The sequence below is a fragment of the Bison bison genome, unplaced genomic scaffold (genome assembly GCF_000754665.1).
Source record: "Bison bison bison isolate TAMUID 2011002044 unplaced genomic scaffold, Bison_UMD1.0 scf7180017864262, whole genome shotgun sequence".
NCBI classification, from domain to species: domain Eukaryota; kingdom Metazoa; phylum Chordata; class Mammalia; order Artiodactyla; family Bovidae; genus Bison; species Bison bison.
Genome location: NW_011494834.1, coordinates 2,351,433 through 2,370,570, shown reverse-complemented (window position 1 = coordinate 2,370,570; position 19,138 = coordinate 2,351,433). Strand labels below are relative to the sequence as shown.

The 19,138-nt window shown below is 39.3% G+C and overlaps 1 protein-coding gene across 1 annotated transcript in view; it reads left to right on the top strand.

Annotated features, from left to right (window-relative positions):
* Positions 1 to 19,138, top strand: part of CNTN5 (contactin 5) — a 671,487-nt gene that overhangs the window by 174,767 nt on the left and 477,582 nt on the right. Inside the window, exon 5 of the mRNA XM_010848232.1 lies at positions 16,742 to 16,945. Coding sequence (XP_010846534.1) covers positions 16,742 to 16,945 — 204 coding nt within the window. The remainder of the gene's footprint in view (positions 1 to 16,741; positions 16,946 to 19,138) is intronic.

Genomic DNA, 19,138 nt, shown 5'->3' with positions numbered 1-19,138 from the left:
TATGGTTTTACCAGTAGTCACGTATGGATGCGAGAGTTGGACTATAAAGAAAGCTGAGCAGTGAAGAATTGATGCTTTTGAACTGTGGTGTTGGAGAAGACTCTTGAGAGTCCCTTGGACTGCAATAACATCCAACCAGTCCATCCTAAAGGAAATCAGTCCTGAGTATTCATTGAAAGGACTGATGCTGAAGCTGAAACTCCAATACTTTGGCCACCTGATGTGAAGAACTAACTCATTTGAAAAGACACTGATGCTGGGAAAGATTGAAGGAGGGAGGAGAAGCAGATGATAAAGAATGGGATGGTTGGATGGCATCACCGACTCTATGGACATGAGTTTGAGTAAGCTCCAGGAGTTGGTGATGGACAAGGAAGCCTGGTGTGCTGTAGTCCATGGGGTCGCAAAGAGTCAGACATGACTGAGCAACTGAACTGAACTGAAAGATTCTCTACTGCACCTACATGATAAATGTAATCCAAAAGCAACCAAAATTTCATATTTAAAATACAACACTTAGGCTAATCATAACTCTGTAGGATTTTGTCTTCTGTGAGCTTATCTACCTACTGCTGCTGCTAAGTCACTTCAGTCGTGTCCGACTCTGTGTGACCCCATAGATGGCAGCCCATCAGGCTCCCCATCCCTGGGATTATCCAGGCAAGAAAACTGGAGTGGGTTGCCATTTCCTTCTCCAATGCATGAAAGTGAAAAGTGAAAGTGCAGTCGCTCAATCGTGTCCGACTCTTTGCGACTCCATGGACTGCAGCCCACCAGACTCTTCCGTCCATGGGATTTTCCATGCAAGAGTACTGGAGTGGGGTGCCATCGCCTTCTCCGCTTATCTACCTAAAAGAGGGATAATTTTAAACTCATATTTATTTCTGCTAGTATTTCTGATGCAGTAAATCTTCAAATTTACAGTATAAAATTTGCATAGCATGAAATTAAAATGTTAGATATCTATTAAAAATGCACTATGAAAAATGTTGACTGTTTTGAATACATACTTTATGAATTTTCTTTTGCTTCAAATGCCTAGAGCTAAATTAAATTTTATTTCTTTTATTTATGTACAAATGACAAATACCTTTAGGATAAAATACATTTTACTAAATGAAACACAGAAAAATGAGTAAACTTTATTCTACTATTCAAGATTTCCTTTTTCCCTCCTTTGGAATATTGCTCAAGATTAGTCCTTCCTACTTATCAATCACTGATACCAGCAATATTGGATTATTTATGCATGGATTTTTTTTTTGGTTAACTATTTGAAAAATTCTAAGTCTTTAAAAAAATTTTAATTAGAGAATAATTGCTTTACAATGTTGTGTTGGTTCCTGCCTTACAGCAATGTGAATCAGCTGTAAGTATACATCTGAAGCTATGTCTATATCCCCTCCCTCTTGAGCCTCTCCACCCCCACCCCCATCCCTCCCCTCTAGGTCATCAGAGAGCACTGGGAGGCTCCCTGTGCTATACAGCAGCATCCCACCATCTATTTTACACATGGTATGGTAGTGTATATATATCAATGCTCCTCTCTCCATTTGTCTCACTGTCTCCTTCCCCTGCTGTGTCCACAAGTCCATTGCCTACATCTGCGTCTCTATTCCTGCTCTGCACATAAGTTCATCCGTACCATTTTTCTAGATTCCATATAGTCTTAATATAAGAGGAGAGCAGGAATAAGTATACTTATTGGCAAATGTGTACAATTGCTTTTATCCCTGTGAACATCTGCAGGTCAGTCACTCTGTCCTATCTTACAGTAAGCTTTTATGCTAGCAGGATACACCTTTACCTTTTAACATAATTGAGGCTCTGTGATCACAGTTTAATTAGATAGTTACTCAGTAATTAATAGGAATCCAGAAACCTGCTTTTGTCTAGTGAGTGGGATTTAGACACTTCTTTGAATAGTTGTTTGAAGCATGAAAGTTTTAATTGGCAAAATTGGATCCTATGGTATACATAACTCCATCTAATAGATACTTGAAATAGCTACTAATCAGGCTTTTCTTTTTTCAAATAGAGATCTGTGCTCAGTAAGACTTCTTGGTCAAGTTTTTGATCTTTGTATCCCAGTTCCCTCATTCATAAAACAGGGTTACTTATCTCAGTAAGATTTAACTAAACTAGTATACATAGAAACACTGTACAGAACCCATTGGTGCTATAGAGTTTTACTAGATCCTATTGGTGTTACATCCCATTTTCTCTCATCTGGTTTTGCACTCATCTGGCAGCTGTACCTTCTTCAGAGAGAAGGGAGGTGCAAGTAGGACTCCCTGCTGGCAGCCAGTAACTGATGGATGTAGGGGCTGCTAAGTCACTTCAGTTGTGTCCGACTCTGTGCGACCCCATAGACAGCAGTCCACCAGGCTCCCCCATCCCTGGGATTCTCCAGGCAAGAACACTGGAGTGGATTGCTATTTCCTTCTCCAATGCATGAAAGTGAAAACGTGAAAGTGAAGTCACTCAGTCGTGTCCGACTCTTAGCGACCCCATGAACTGCAGCCTACCAGGCTCCTCCGTCCATGGGCTCTTCCAGGCAAGAGTACTGGAGTGGGGTGCCATAAAGACTGATTCTCTTTACTTTCTGTTGACTTACCAAGTCGACGGTGAAATTTGCATTCCCAAAGCCCTAAGTGGGATTAGTTTCCTAAACTAATTCTATCCTTTTTTTTTTCTCTTTACCCAGTCCTTCTTCCCTTAAGCCCTTCTCCTGAGAACACTCTATGAATGAATCACATTCAAAGGAATTCCCTTCTCAGATTCTGTTTCTAGGAAACTGATCTAAGAACATAAATGTTCACTGTTACTGTTGTTATCATTAAGGTCAAGTGTTCTGATTTAAGGAGGATAAACTTATAGGTTACCTTGGTCATATCTAATGAATGAACTACACAATCTCCAAGTAAATCTCCATGCATCTTTTTTTTTTTTTTCCTTTCAGCTAAGCTCTTCATAATTTTGATAAGCACACCAGGTCTTATTACTTGGCAAGGTTTTAGTAAACAGATATCTTGTTGTTCATCAAGGGCTAGTATCGGTGCACTTTAATAAGCAATTGTTGAAAGTTTAGTGTGAATGCAAAGTCCAAAACCTAAGTTGAACCTGTGCTATAGACTATCACACCCTGTTGAGAAAATGCTGGTCTCTGACCTGATAGAGTTTACAATTCAATAAAAAATAATTAAAAACCCCTTAGCGAAGCAAGAAATTTAGGTTGCATTTCAAAAAGAGTAAGCAATGACCTTTATATCTAGACACAGGGCTCCTGAGATTTAAAAAAATGTCCTCTGTAGTGTCAAACATTCCTCAGGGAAAATAAAAATAGCTATTGTCACCCACTTGAACTCTAGAACTTGGAATTCACTTCCTTGGAATCCTTTGAGTTATGGATTGTGAGAGAATGCCAGTTTACTACTGTTTCTATTATAAATACTCTTTTCTTTATATTTTGTTTTGCTAAAGGTGTTTTGAGTTATATGCATATAAATTTTTATTTTGTCTCAGTGACGTATTATAATTCTTAAGCAGAACTGTGTTGCTTCTGACTCTAGGTAATAAATGTAATGAAAATACATGTCTCAAAAACTTATAAAAAGAAGAATTAGTACTTTGTTTTGTTCAACCAAGATAAATGAAACTATGTAATACAGACTGTCTTTGTATTAAGATGATTCAATTTTTAAAACATACCACAAATGTCCTCTCTTGCATTTTTCACATCTTTAAAAATATCTTGATTCTCTGGGCTCTAACCAAGTGTCAGTTAGACAACTTTCTTCTGCTGTTGCTCTCAGCATTCTTGCTTCTGGCTAAGTTTTAGAGGTGAAATATTTGATACTTGTAGAAATTAAACCCAGACATACAAGGTTCACAAGGAATCTGCACTGTACCAAATTCTACTGGAATATATCAGGTCATTTATCCTAAGCCAACAGCTACCCTTACTGAACAGTTTCTGCAGGTTGAACACTCTCATTTAAGTGGCTTATGTAATCCTCAGCACAATCATATCATTTAGATATTACTATCCTATTTATGAATATTGAAATTGAGATTCAATAATATTAGAATAGGCTTCCCAGGTGGCACTAGTGGTAAAGCACCTGCTACCAGTTCAGGAGATGTAAGGGATGCACGTCTAGTCCCTGGGTCAGGAAGATCCTCTGGAGGTGGGAATGGCAACCCACACCAGTGTTCTTGCCTGGAGAATTCCATGGACAGAGGAGCCTGGCAGGCTATGGACCATAGGGTCGCTAAGAGTTGGACATGACTGAAACAACTTAGCACACACACACACTCACAATATTAGAATATAATAATTAAAGCAGTGTGATGCAAAGATAAAATATGATAACAAGATATAGGCTCAGGGTGAGTCAGATTGCATTTTTTTCTCTAAAAATTATTAGGTATAATTTTCCATTGGCTCACCCATTTGAGCCTCACAACTTTAATGTTGAAGATGATTATAGTGATGGTAATAACTGTGTCTAGTTCTAAAAGTACTAATCTTACATATAATATCTCATTTAACCTACAGTTTCACCATTAATTGCATTTTATAGATGAGAGACTAAAGTGAGTGAGTGAAGTCGCTCAGTTGTGTCTGACTCTTTGTGACCCATGGACTGTAGCCTACAAGGTTCCTCTGTCCATGGAATTTTCCAGGCAAGAGTACTGGTATGGGTTACCATTTCCTTCTCCAGGGGGTCTTCCCTACACAGGGATTGAACCCAGGTCTCCTGCATTGCAGGCAGAGGCTTTACCATTTGAGCCACCAGGGAACTCTCTAGTTTGCCCAAATGTACATAGGTCATTAGATCATGCAGCCATCACTGGAACTATGATCTTTGTGATTCCAAAGTCCATAGTCTTATTCATTCATGGCATTGCCTTCTAATCTCTGTGTATATGTGTGACTGGGAGTTGGGGAAAAATGTGCAAAGTGTGTAACTCATAGTTAATTCTCAAGTTAGTTCCTTTCCCAGCTCCACCTTATATCTGCTGCTAAGTTGCTTCAGTCGTGTCCGTCTGATTCTGTGCGACCCCATAGATGGCAGCCCACCAGGCTCCCCCATCCCTGGGATTCTCCAGGCAAGAACACTGAAGTGGGTTGCCATGTCCTTCTCCAATGCATGAAAGTGAAAAGTGAAAGTGAAGTCACTCAGTCATGTCTGACTCTTTGCGACCCCATGGACTGCAGCCCACCAGGCTCCTCTGCCCATGGGAGTTTCCAGGCAAGAGTACTGGAGTGGGGTGCCATTGCCTTCTCCCACCTTATATCTACATACCTTAAATGGTGCTTTGCATATAAAAACGTATCAGTACCTACTTGTGAATACTCAAAGTTGTCTTAATCTCAGTCTCTACTCTAAAACTAGCAGCCAAAATAATCTTTAGATATGATCCATTTAATAACTCGAGCTGCCAAATCAGCTTCCTCAGCAGTGACAGTGATATATTCAAGCAGAGGCAAAATGACTGACCACCGTTAAGACTCTTAACCTGAGAGGGAGGTGGTGGTTGTTGTTCAGTAGCTAAGTCATGTCCAGCTCTTTGCAACACTGTTGACTCCAGCACACCAGGCCTCCCTGGCCCTCATCCTCTCCCAGAGTGCACCCAAGTTCACATCCATTGAATTGGTGATGTTATCCAACCATCTCGTCCTCTGCCACCCTCTTCTTTTGCCTTCAGTCTTTCCCAGCAGCAGGATCTTTTCAAGTGAGTTGACTGTTCGCATTAGGTGGACAAAGTATTGGAGCTTCAGCTTCAGCATCAGTCCTTTCAATGAATATCCAGGGCTGATTTCCCATAGGACTGATGGATTTGATCTCCTTGCTGTCAGTTCAAAATCATCAATTCTTTGGCATTCAACCTTCTTTATGGTCCAACTCTCACATCTGTAATCACTACTTGAAAGACCATGGTTTGACTATATGGATCATTGCTGGCAAAGTGATGTCTTTGCTTTTTAATGCGCTGTCTAGGTTTGTCATAGTCTTCCTTCCAAGAAGCTAGAGTCTAATTTCATGGCTGCAATCACCAACCATGAAAGAGGGAGGTTGGATCACCTCAAATTTAGCATCCCTCTAAACCTCTGTTTAATTTACTTAATAGAATAAATCACAAAAATACTTCATAGTAACTTTGTAAACATGACCCTTTCTCTTTTGTTCATTGACTGTACAATTCAGATTTTTAAAATTGCCTACATTACTTCTCAGGATCTGTTTTTAGCTCAGTTATCAAACGTAATTTTTCATTTATATTCTAAAGGCCAAGATAAGTTCAAGTACATCTTTAAAAATTTGCAATAGGAAATATAAAATATGAAAAAATCTACTCTTAAAATTTAGAACTATTTATTAAATATATATTGGTATTTATCTTCTAATTATTCATTTTCTCATCAACTATGTATTGAGCAACTAAACACCAGCCATTCTGTTGGGACCTAAGGTATATGGTGGTAAATGCAGTAGATTTAGTTTCTACTCTGGCAAGAGTACATAATGTTGCTAATAATGACATTTTCTATCACAATGCAGGTATAAATCTGCAATGCAAATAACATTGCCTTAGTTTCAGATTCGGTTCAGTTCAGTCACTCAGTCGTATCCAACTCTTTGCGACCCCATGAACCACAGCACGCCAGGCCTCCCTGTCCATCACAAACTCCCAAAGTTTACCCAAACTCATGTCCATAGCTTCAGTGATGCCATCCAGCTATCTCATCCTCTGTCACCCCATTCTCCTCCTGCCTTCAATCTTTCCAGTCTCGGTCTTTTCCAATGAGTCAGCTCTTCAGATCAGGTGGCCAAGGTATTGGAGTTTCAGCTTCAGCATCAGTCCTTCCAATGAATATTCAGGAATGATTTCCTTCAGGATTGACTGGTTTGATCTCCTTGCAGTTCAAGGGACTCTTGAGAGTCTTCTCCAACACCACAGTTCAAAAGCATCAATTCTTTGGTGCTCAGCTTTCTTTGTAGTCCAACTCTCACATCCATACATGACCACTGGAAAAACCATAGCCTTGACTAGATGGACCTTTGTTGCCAAAGTAATGTCTCTGCTTTTTAATATGCTGTCTAGGTTGGTCATAACTTTCCTTCCAAGGAGTATATCCCCTTATGGTAAGTAGTAATGGATAATTAATGGTACAATTCCCTATAATTTCCTTCATGATGTCATTAATTCTAAAATTCAAAATGGTAGCTAGCCACACGCTACAAACTTTATATCAGCAAATATCTTCATTGTGCCATTTTTTAAAGCAGTGCCATTTTATCCAATAACTTACTAAGTTTCATTATTCAAATATATTCACATCAATTATTTCTTCAGAACTGGAGGCAAAGGAGTCACAACAGATAATGGAACTGTAAAACCAAAAATGTTTACAAAGCAATTAATAAACACTAAATTGTTTATGACATACACTCTATTAAGCAGTATCCAGTAAAAATTAATGAAAAAACATATCAAACTACAAGTAAAAAGCTTAATTTAATATTAAAGCAAACTAAAAAGTTCCACTGGTATAATAAAGAACAAATTATAGCTATTTTATATATATCACATTACAAGGATAACCAAAAACAGATAAGAGCAGAGATTGTGATAAATATAGCCCATTAGCTGAAAATTTTATTATAAAACATAAAATATATTAAAAAATACAGAAGATTCTGATTTTTAGGTTTTCCTTTTTATAGCTGACAAGGATAAAAACAAAAAACAAACAAAAAAAAATACTAGACTCCCTAAAAGAGTCACAGTATTAATTGGGTGGTGAACAAATCAATTGCTATACCCATTGTGTTCTCTCCTAATCTTTTGACCCACAGCTTCTACTATGTACACACATTATTTGGAAGAAGAATGGTTATCTTCTAACTTGCAGTTATATTAGAGAATGTTGAAATGAATTGCATATGATTACTCATTTAAATTGTTTTCAAAGACTTCAGAGAGTACAGTATGCAGTTTTATTCCCCTTTCTCATACTTTTTAAAAAAATTAATGGCACTGCAGTTATAAGAAATGAACATCTTTTCCCATAAGGATGATCATGTTTTTATACCCTGTAGACATAGAAATACATCATTTAAGTAATCATCTTATTTGTCAGGGGAGCAAAAGAAACCTAGTCTGTTTGGCGACACTGAATCAATTACAGCAAGTGTGATGAAAGTCTGCAATGAACAAAGCCACAAAACCCAGACATTCAACTAGGAAAATAGAGCCAACCTAGAACCTTTCCCCTAATTTAGAAATGATAAATAAAATAAAGCTTAATATATAGCCAAGCTCAAAGGAATGGGAAAAAAGCAGGTATCAGAAACAAATAGAAAAATTCTAGGAATAAATCCTAACTGACATCTAGGAATACTATTAATCCATTAATCCTGAGGAAATATTGGCAACAAAGATTCATGGAGGTAGACTATAGAGTCTAGGAGCTTGAGGATGATTGTTCATGCTGGTACAAAGGACAAGTCTTTGGGTCTTCCTGAGAGGGAAATTTAGAATAAATGTCTGCACCAAACCAGGTCCTTAATGTGCTATTCTTTCAGTGAAATTGAATGGCTCTCACTGACTCAAGAAAAAAGTTAAAAAAAAAAAAACTCCCATAAGAAACCAAAACCTGAAGTCAACACAGTACAAGTTTGTAAACAAAATGTATGTTATCACACAGTATAAAAAAATACACTAGAGAAATTTAACATAAAAACTTTAGGGGGTACACATTGAAGAATAATATCAAGACTTCTAAAACATTTTAAATTGTCTAAGTCAAGCATACTATTAAAAAAAAAAAAAAAACCTGAGAAGAATGGGAAAAATCACAACTAACCAACTAATCTTAGTGTGCTTCTGATAATGTGTAATGATATCCAGATTTCAATATTTAATATATCAGCTTATATTAAAATATTTTTAAGGCCAAGCATAAATGTTATGAAGCCAAGTGTTATATGGGCATAAAAACTATGCCCTCAGAGCCAACTATGTTTTATTACTTTCCTGAATCCTTTTGTTATCTTCAGGTTCTGACATACTAAAAGTAAAGTGAATGCTTGTTTTTTCATGAAAGTGAAGACAAGTTTGAAAAGAATTTTAAATAAATGCTGATAGAGAATGAAAAAAAATGTATAAGAGAAAGTAAAGAGTAACTTTAAGAGAGGTTTAGACTGGTTCAATATATTCATTTTTGGCACAGGCAGAAAATCCAATCCAAATTCAGACTGTCAGCTTTTCTACTGGGTACTATTTCCACTTTTTATCCTTCTTAAAATTATGAAATGCTTTGCTGCTGCTGCTACTGCTAAGTCACTTCAGTCACGTCCGACTCTGTGTGACCCCATAGACAGCAGCCCACCAGGCTCCCCAGTCCCAGGGATTCTCCAGGCAAGAACACTGGAGTAGGTTGCCATTTCCTTCTCCAATGCATGAAAGTGAAAAAGTGAAAGTGAAGCCGCTCAGTCGTATCCGACTCTTAGTGATCCCATGGACTGCAGCCTACCAGGCTCCTCCATCCATGGGATTTTCCAGGCAAGAGTACTGGAGTGGGGTGCCATTGCCTTCTCCAATGCTTTGCTATATAAAACTAAAAACTTATTTTAAAAACTAAATGAACATTGTTGAATACCCAAATACCTATTAACCTATAAAATTTGAGAAAAATGCCAATTTTGTGTAAATACTTTCTGCTTATTCTAAAAATATTTTACAAAACATTGACTCAAGAAACACTATTGGTACAACAAAATTAGATTTCAGTTAATGATAGTCTCTAATGTGATTGTTCTTTGCTTTACTTCTTCCAAATTTTCTAGTAATACAAATCAAAAATTGAGATAACTCCAGTAAAGTCTAACCCAAAAGTAAATTGCAAAAAGTATCAAAATGTCTGAGTGCTGTTTCAGCAACAAATGAAACTCTCATTATAACAATTAGAATAAGCCATATATTGGAAGGGAGAAAGGATGGAGGGAGGAGAAGGGAGAGAAGGAAGGAGAGAGAAAAAGGAAGAGAAGAAAGGCATAAAATAGGGCTTCCCAATCCTCACTGTAGATTAGAATCACATTTGAGCTTTCTTAAAAGTTCAAGTGGTGTTATTAAGCAAATAACTGTGGAGAAAGGGACCTCGGAATCTGCTCTTTCAGCTATAACACATGTAATTGTAATGTCTATTGAGATTTTAATGCTATTGGCAAACAATTTTTTTTCTTTTATTAACTCAGTTGCAATATGATTTTGATTTCCACTCATCTATTGAAGTTTCCATTCAGTGATACCCCAAATGTCAATCTTAAGTAACATTTACCTTTATTATCTATATAAATATTTCTACTAAGTCCTTTTTCCTTAGCTGGCATTATTTAACCCTCCTGAAATGGTTGAGCCACTGGCCTCTGTGGCACTGCATTTTCTTTATTCTCCTTGAATTTTTCCAATGGTTCCTTCCCTCTTCCTTTCTGAACATTTTTTGTTTTCTTTCTTTTATTTAGATGTTGTGCTTTCCAGAGAACTATCTTCTCACCATATTTATTCTCATCTACTTACCTTATTCAATTATACCAATATACCAACAACTTCCAACCACAGATTTACTCTCGTGAACTTCAAACACATGTTTACTAACTGCTGGAACTGCTTATGTGGATTTGCCTCAAACTCAAAATGTCCTGAAAGTGAACCAATGATCTTTCTCCTTAAATTAGTTTGACCTCATTTTTATTTAGTCCTGAACTTCACATGCCATCCTCCTTCCAGCCATTCAAGGGAGATATGAAAGTGTTCCTGAACTATCTATCTCTTCATTTGTCTTGAAAGTGTAGTCTTTGTGACTTCATGAGATATAGCCCACAAGTCTGCTTTGTCCATGGAATTCTCCAAGCAAGAATACTGGAGTGGGTAGGCATTCCCTTCTCCAAGGGATCTTCCTGACCCAGGGATCAAACCCAAGTCTCCTGCATCTCAGGAGGATTCATTACTGTCTGAGTCACCAGGGAAGCCCTCCTATGTATTTATTGGGCTAATATCCCAATATCTTTCTTCTTGTTGTTATGATTAGGTTCTGATTCAGATTTCTTCAGCTCTTACCTTCAGTATGCAATATTGTTCTCTCACTCCCTTTGGCAACCTTGGGCTTACTTAAATTCAGCCTTTGCAGAATCACCAGAATACCCTACTTTATCACTGTTCTGTTCATGATGGCAATTGTCTTGCTGTTCACATTGTCTCTCTGTTTGCTGAACCTAGGGTGGCAAGGCACGAGCTACAATGCTGGAAGAAGATGTGAGGAGCTGTAGGAACTGCAGACATGTTTATTCTCTCCTGGCTGGCATGACAGCCATAACACAGACTCTCTCCTGGCTGGTGTAGTAGCTGTAGCAGCAACCAGAATATAACCATAATACAGCCATAATGAACCATAATATAACATAACCATGATGTCGCTCCAGTGTAGCCCCAGTGCAGCAGCATCCAGGGCTTTCATGGTGAAACAGCTGTTCGGCTCAGTTCAGTTCAGTTGCTCAGTCGTGTCCAACTCTTTGCAACCCTATGGGCTGCAGCACTCCAGGCCTCTGTGTCCATCACCAGCTCCCAGAGCTTGCTCAAACTCATGTCCATCGAGTCAGTGATGCCATCCAACCATCTCATCCTCTGTTGTCCCTTCTCCTCCTGCCTTCAGTCTTTCCCAGCATCAGGGTGTTTTCCAATGAGTCAGTTCTTCACATCAGGTGGTCAAAGTATTGGAGATTCCACTTCAGCTTCAGTCCTTCCAATGAATATTCAGGACTGATTCTCTTTAGGATGGACTGGTTGGATCTCCTTGCAGTCCAAGGGACTCTCAAGAGTCTTCTCCAACACCACAGTTCAAAAGCATCAATTCTTTGGAGCTCAGTTTACACCCATATATGACTACTGGAAAAGCCATAGCTTTAACTATATGCACCTTTTTTTGTAAAGTAATGTCTCTGCTTTTTAATATGCTGTCTAGGTTTGTCATATCTTTTCTTCCAAGGAGCAAGCATCTTTTAATTTCATGGCTGCAGTCACCATCTGCAGTGTTTTTGGAGTGCAAGAAAATAAAGTCTCTCACTGTTTCCATCCTTTCCCCATCTATTTGCCCTGAAGTGATGGGACTGGATGCCATGATCTCAGATATTGCATAATCATTTTTCACCAAATGTGGGGCAAGAGCGAGAGGCCATGTGGCAAGAGAACCTGACCATGCCATCTTGGCTAATTTGCTCTTTCCCTAAACTCCACCCCTTCAGGGTCTCTCACCTCACAATCCACATGCGATCCATCTCTTGTGATGGTCCCTTGGTGAGTAACACTGACCCTTGAATATACATCTTGCAACAGCAGTAGATGCTACAACAATGAACAGTTACATCTCCAACACACAGCAAAACCCAATGGCAAGTATTACCTGGAACTCATGTTGCAGTCCTTGCCTTCATGGGGCTAGAAGAGCCACCCACTACATGTGGAGTACCTTTATCTTCCTTGGCCAAGTCTAGTCCTTGTAAAATTGCAGGAAAGCCTCCACAAGGTCAACTCTACCCCTTCAGGCTTTTTTATTAAGGACCTGCAAAAACTCCCTACAGGCGCCAGGCCCACCCCTTCAAGGAGGGGAATTTTGGCATTGACAGGGCACCACATCATTCCAAATGCTTTCACATTGTTCTAAACCCGCAGGAGAATGAGAAGTTAGTAGCACATCACAGGGCGTGGCCTTTACAGTTCACTGCTCTAAATCTACATTATAGAACACAGCATAAACCTACATCATACATTATAGGACAAAGCCTTTCACACAGGGAGCCTTCCAATTTCCAAAGGTAAGGACACAGCCTCTGGCTAGATGTAAACAAGGTTGCATTTAGCACTAGTGTCAACCAGGGCCATTACTCTCTGTACATTAGCTAGTGACCAATGAATTACAAGTTCTACATGCGGTCTCCAGTCCCTGACTCTTCAGGAGGGCACCTTGGTCTGAGCCCTATTCAAAGTGGAAAAGGGCATCATCCAAAAGAACATTCTTGGGCACCATGTAATCTTTTAACTGAACCACCTGTACCTCTTGCTGTGGATGCATCCCAAACTGAAACTTCTGCTCTGGTCTCAGTTGCCTCCACAGCTCTGGGAGCAGAGCACTGGGCTGTGTATCAGCTTTATTTGTCAATTCCCACTGCCAACAAATCAGCCCACATTTGCATTCTCATCACCAGGAGGGGGCCTTTACCAGCTCAGGCCCCCTTCAACCCTTTGCCTCCTGCTGTCCCTCTGTTTCTCCCAAGCTAGCTACTATCAAGGTCACCTCATAGATGGGGCACCACACCTAGGTCACAAGAATAGCAGTCCTGGACTCAAAAACAGTAGATGGGGCATTGTTCAAAATAGCATATTGAATGCTGCCAATAAAACGCTTGTCATCTGGGCCTCGGGTATTTAGGTTAAATATCAATGCTTCATGCCCAGTTCTCTCATCATTTGGGTCAACTTGGTATAGATATGCCATTTATTCACAGTATCCAGGAGCTTTCCCATGTTTGATCACATAATGTGGGCGGCAGCATTAATCCATTCCATGAAGGCATGCATTTGGTTAGGCCTCCCTTGCATGAGTGGTCTAGCATTCTGCAACCTTTGTCTCAATGAAGGGTAAATGGTTACAGATGCCAACCCTCCAAAATCACTACAGATGATGACTGCAGCCATGAAATTAAAAGATGCTTGCTTCTTGGAAGAAAAGTTATGATCAACCTAGACAGCATAGTAAAAACCAGAGACATTACTTTGACAACTAAAGTCCGTCTAGTCAAAGCTATGGTTTTTCCAGTAGTCATGTCTAGATGTGAGAGTTGGACTATAAAGAAAGCTGAGCACCAAAGAATTATGCTTTTGAACTGTGGTGTTGGAGAAGACTCTTGAGAGTCCCTTGGACAGCAAAGACATCCAACCAGTCCATCCTAAAGGAAATCAGTCCTGAATACTCATTGGAAGGACTGATGCTGAAGCTGAAATTCCAATACTTTGGCCACCTGATGTGAAGAACTGACTCATTGGAAAAGACCCTGATGCTGGGAAAGATTGAAGGCAGGAGAAGGGGGTGACAGAAGATGAGGTGGTTAGATGGCATCACCAACTCAATGGACATGAGTTTGAGTAAGCTCTGGGAGTTGGTGAGGGAAAGGGAGGCTTGGAGCACTGCAGTCCATGGGGTCGCAAAGAATCAGACATGACTAAGCAACTGAACTGAACTGGACTGATTCTATTTCATCCGTAACACATATGATACTGTCCAGGGTCCCAAAGTCACAAAAACCATGCTGCTAATGTCTCTGCCCCCACCCCACCCCCCATGCTTTTGCCAAAACTGCTTACCCAAGTCAACCAACTCCACATGAGTACATGATTGATATGTTGTGAACTCAGTCACATTGGGGGCCCCTTGAGGATGTCCACCCAGGCCATAGGCTGCTCATGCTTCACTTTCTGCTGTACAACAGGCCTCGCTGCCAAGCAGGTATTCTCAGTCTCACAACGTCCATCATCGTTATCCTTAATCTCATAATGTTCATCATCACTGTCACTTCCTGCCTTACTGTCAGAGATGCTGGATTCTTCAAGGCCATGGGTTTAGGGCCACAAGGCCCTAACATCAAAATACATTACTCTAGTTCTTCCAAACATCTCTGCACATTGTGCACTGGTGCAGCATTTTATAGGGTATGATCCATATCCACCTTCAGGGCAGTCAGGAAAATCCACCTGATGGTGCTGGCAGCAGTCCATGCTGCCTTGTTCAGCAAACAGGAATTCACTGCCTGTAATGCCTTTTCAGTGCTATCCAGTGAACTGTCCACTGCCTCCGAGTCTTCTACCAGAATCCACGCTGAGAGGATTGTGGCTACATGGTACCATGTGCTATAAGGTGGCCACTGGCTTCCTCCATCCGTTGGAGCCTCGGGCTCCTCTACCTGTTCATATCCTGCAAACTATACCAATTGTATCACTGTTTCTGTTCGTGATGTCAATTGTCTTGCTGTTCACATTGATCGCTGAACCTAAGGGGCAAGCTAAGAGGCTGGAATAAGACGTGAGAAGCCACAGGAACTGCAGACACATTTATTCTCTCCTGGCTGGCATGGCAGCCATAACACAGCTTCTTTCCTGGCTAATACAGCAGCTGCAGCAGCAGTCAGAAATGACCATAATATGGCCATAATGGAAACCTAACATAACCTCACATAAGATAATCATGTGCAGCAGCAGCCAGGGCTTTCATGCTGAAATTCCTATAGGTCTATGGCACAAAGTAGCCAGTGGCCAAGCACCTCATGACATGCATGTGCAGTGCTCTAAGTGATCTCAGCTGTTACATAATTATTATTTACAAAACGTGGGGCAAGAGCGAGAGGCCATGGTGTGAGAGAGCCCAACTGCATCATCATGGCTAATTTATTCTTTCCCCACACCTACAGATGTACATATTTATGTCATCTCTTTGCTAGAAAACATCCAGGATAGAGCGCAAGTTCCTTAACACAACATACACACCATGTGAATCTGTATGTAGTCATTTGGATTTATTTCCAGTATCTCTAACCTCTAATTCCTTTCCTGGGATTTTTCACTCCAGTAACTCAGAACTGTGGTGGTGGCTCAAAATCTTACTCCTTGACTAATTTTTTTGCCTTCTCACATTTCATCATCAATCCATCAACAATTCCAATCAGCTCTAACATCACATTTTTACTGGAACCAATCACTTCCCACCACTTTACCACTACTGTCCCCACGACTAAGCACCATTCTAGTGCAAATCATTTACATATTTCATGTCTGTTTTGAAAATAGCCACTGAGGCTAGTGGACATTATTCCTCCTGCTTCCCCTGCCCCTGGCCCCTGCTTTGTCCTCACACAGTCTCATCTCTATCCAGCAGTCAGAGTTTTAAAATATAAATTCACATGTCTTTTTCACCCCTGTTATTCTCCAGCTCTATATTCGTGCTTTAGCTTTCTTCCCAGCACTTATTACCACTTGACAAATACTTATTTTGGATCTGTATTCTTGTTCTTTCCACTATAATGAAAGATCCATGAGAACACACACATTTTTTTCCCCCTACTTGGAGCATTCTTGGCCTACCATGACCCTCAACTAGTATTTGGTGAAAAAATTAGTAAATGAATGTAGCTCAGGCATCTCAGCAGAAGAAGTTTTTGCTGTTTGACTTGTGGCTTAACTGCCTTTTCCCTCAGCTTCCTTTCGATACAATGCACACCTCCATTTCTTTATTCCACATGGTTTTTCATAGGTTTGGGTAGATCTCTCTCCTTAGACTGATCTTTGAGAATGGGCAACTCTCTGTCTCATCTTTTTAGTTTCAGTGCTATCATATCATAGTGCCAGTCATCTAAAACACATTCAACACACATTAGAATTGAGTGAATGAGTGCATGGATGAATGGATAAGGGCTTTAAGAAATGTTTATGAAATAAAATATTTCAGATCTTCCTTTAATCATGAAGAGCTATAGTTCTTTGAACATAAAATACAAAATGATATAGATATCTGAATCACATATGTATGATCTTGCAACATATCTAACACAATAAAGGCTTTGTTGTTTGAGTATAACTGTTAATAAAATAATCTATCTTTCAACCATTAAATTTTTTGTATTTTCAGAAATCATCTATAGCTGGGTATTTAATGAGTTCCCTTCCTTTGTGGCTGAAGACAGCCGGCGGTTCATTTCCCAGGAGACAGGCAACCTTTATATTTCTAAAGTCCAAGCATCAGATGTTGGCAGCTATATTTGTCTGGTGAAAAACACAGTGACGAATGCTCGAGTACTTAGTCCTCCAACACCACTGACTCTGCGTAATGATGGTAAGTTGCCTGACCTGGATTTAATGGTTAGCTACTTCAAATGTGAAAAATTGAGTATCGTCTGTAAAAACAGTGAATCACTATGCTGTATATCTGAAATTAACACAATATTGTAAGTCAACTGTATGTCTATATAAAAACACTTTTAAAAATGTATTATTAAACCTAGCACAAATAAAAAGACATTTGCAGTATTTAGAAACCCTACACTTTTAGTTAAGATTTGCATATCTTAGAACAAATTTTCTTACATAGGAAAGGGATGATCTATAGATGCGAACTATCAACCATAGCACTACCCTCGTGCCAGAAAGGGAAAGAGATTCTGAAAAGATGAACTGCAATAAAAACTCCAAAGTTCTTTTCTCTGCTCTTTAGGGCCTCTATATAGCATATGTGTATAAATTGCAAGCATTTTATGAGGTTCATTTTTCAACACTTTTTCACTTTAGCCACCTTCAAATTGAATGTTCAGCTTTTAATACTTCATGGTATAGTTATAATTGTTATTATTACTTTTCCAATAATAGAAGCAGTTGGAACTTTTTTAAGTGCAATTCAGGCAGAAATGATGATTTTATATTTATAGGTATTGCCATATATCCAAAGTATCTTCAAATTTAAATACTTCATTTGTCGTTACAGACATTTACAGCTAAGCATTGCATTAAAGAAGTAAAGTGCTATATTACAGTTGATATATGATATGTGGCCTGCTCTGTCATGCAATAAAAAACCTATGAAGGTATTATTAAGAAGTGAGCTTGAGAATCCTGATGGATTGTGAAGCTTAAAAAATAATCTGTTTCAACGGTAGTCTTTATATGCTTAGTTTAGAGTATATGCTGCAGTGAAGTATGACAAGTATAACCAGAGTTTATATATAATGTATGTATTTATGTATGTATCATAATCCTATGATTCTATGAGGTAGAATGTATGTATTTATGTATGTATCATAATCCTATGATTCTATGAGGTAAAATGTATAAATGCAGTATCTATTTCAGAGATGAGGAAGCAAATTTTAAAGAGATACAGTGAACTACAAAAGTTCACACTGCTAGGTAACAGCATGGAGGAGAGATGAGAAATAAGAAGGAAAATTGGGAGACCAATTTAGAGGCTACCAAAACTAAGCAGCCAAGAAGTGAGGAGGGACAGAATGAAAGCTCTGGTAATAACACTGAAGGGTAGCAAATATGCCTGGGACACCAATAAGGTAGAATTGTCCGAATGTGATGATTAATTAAACATGGTGCTCTGGAGTAGGAGGGCACTTTCACCTCGTTCATCGGATGGGTCATGATTCTTTTCATGAAAAGAGATAAGACAGATAAAGGAACAATGAGATGTTTATGGGGCATCTATGTGGAAATATGTGGTACATATACTGAAATATAATCCTAATATGCACAAGAAAGAACTGGGCTGGATAAAGAGATTGAAGAGTCATCACTGTGTATTCCACCACTGCAGTTAAAGCTATGACTGTGTGTATAGTATGCCAACCTCAAAATTATATAGGAATGTCTATAGGGTGAAAAAAATGAAGGAGAATAGATGTCCATTCTTAAAATTTATCTAGTTGGTAGCTTACAAATGAAGTGATTCTCTATAAGCCATTTTCATAAAGTTTTGACTATTTTCTCATTAATTCCTCAAGAATTTGGAATATCTTTGTTTGAAAATTGTAACATTTTGCTGACTAGACAGTAACTAATTCCATTTACACCAATTTATGCAAACTCCGAAAAGATGATGATGTGAAAGTGCCGCACTCAATATGTCAGCAAATTTTGAAAATTCAGCAGTGGCCAAAGGACTGGGATAGGTCAGTTTTCATTCCAATCCCAAAGAAAGGCAATGCCAAGTACTCAAACTACTGCACAATTGCACTCATCTCACATGCTAGTAACGGAGAAGGCGATGGCACCCCACTCCAGTACTCTTGCCTGGAATATCCCATGGACAGAGGAGCCTGGTGGGCTGCAGCCCATGGGGTCACTAAGAGTTGGACAAGACTGAACAACTTCACTTTCACTTTTCAGTTTCATGCATTGGAGAAGGAAATGGCAACCCACTCCAGTGTTCTTGCCTGGAGGATCCCAGGGACAGGGGAGCCTGGTGGGCTGCCGTCTATGGGTTAGCACAGAGTCAGACATGACTGAAGCGACTTAGCAGGAGCACACA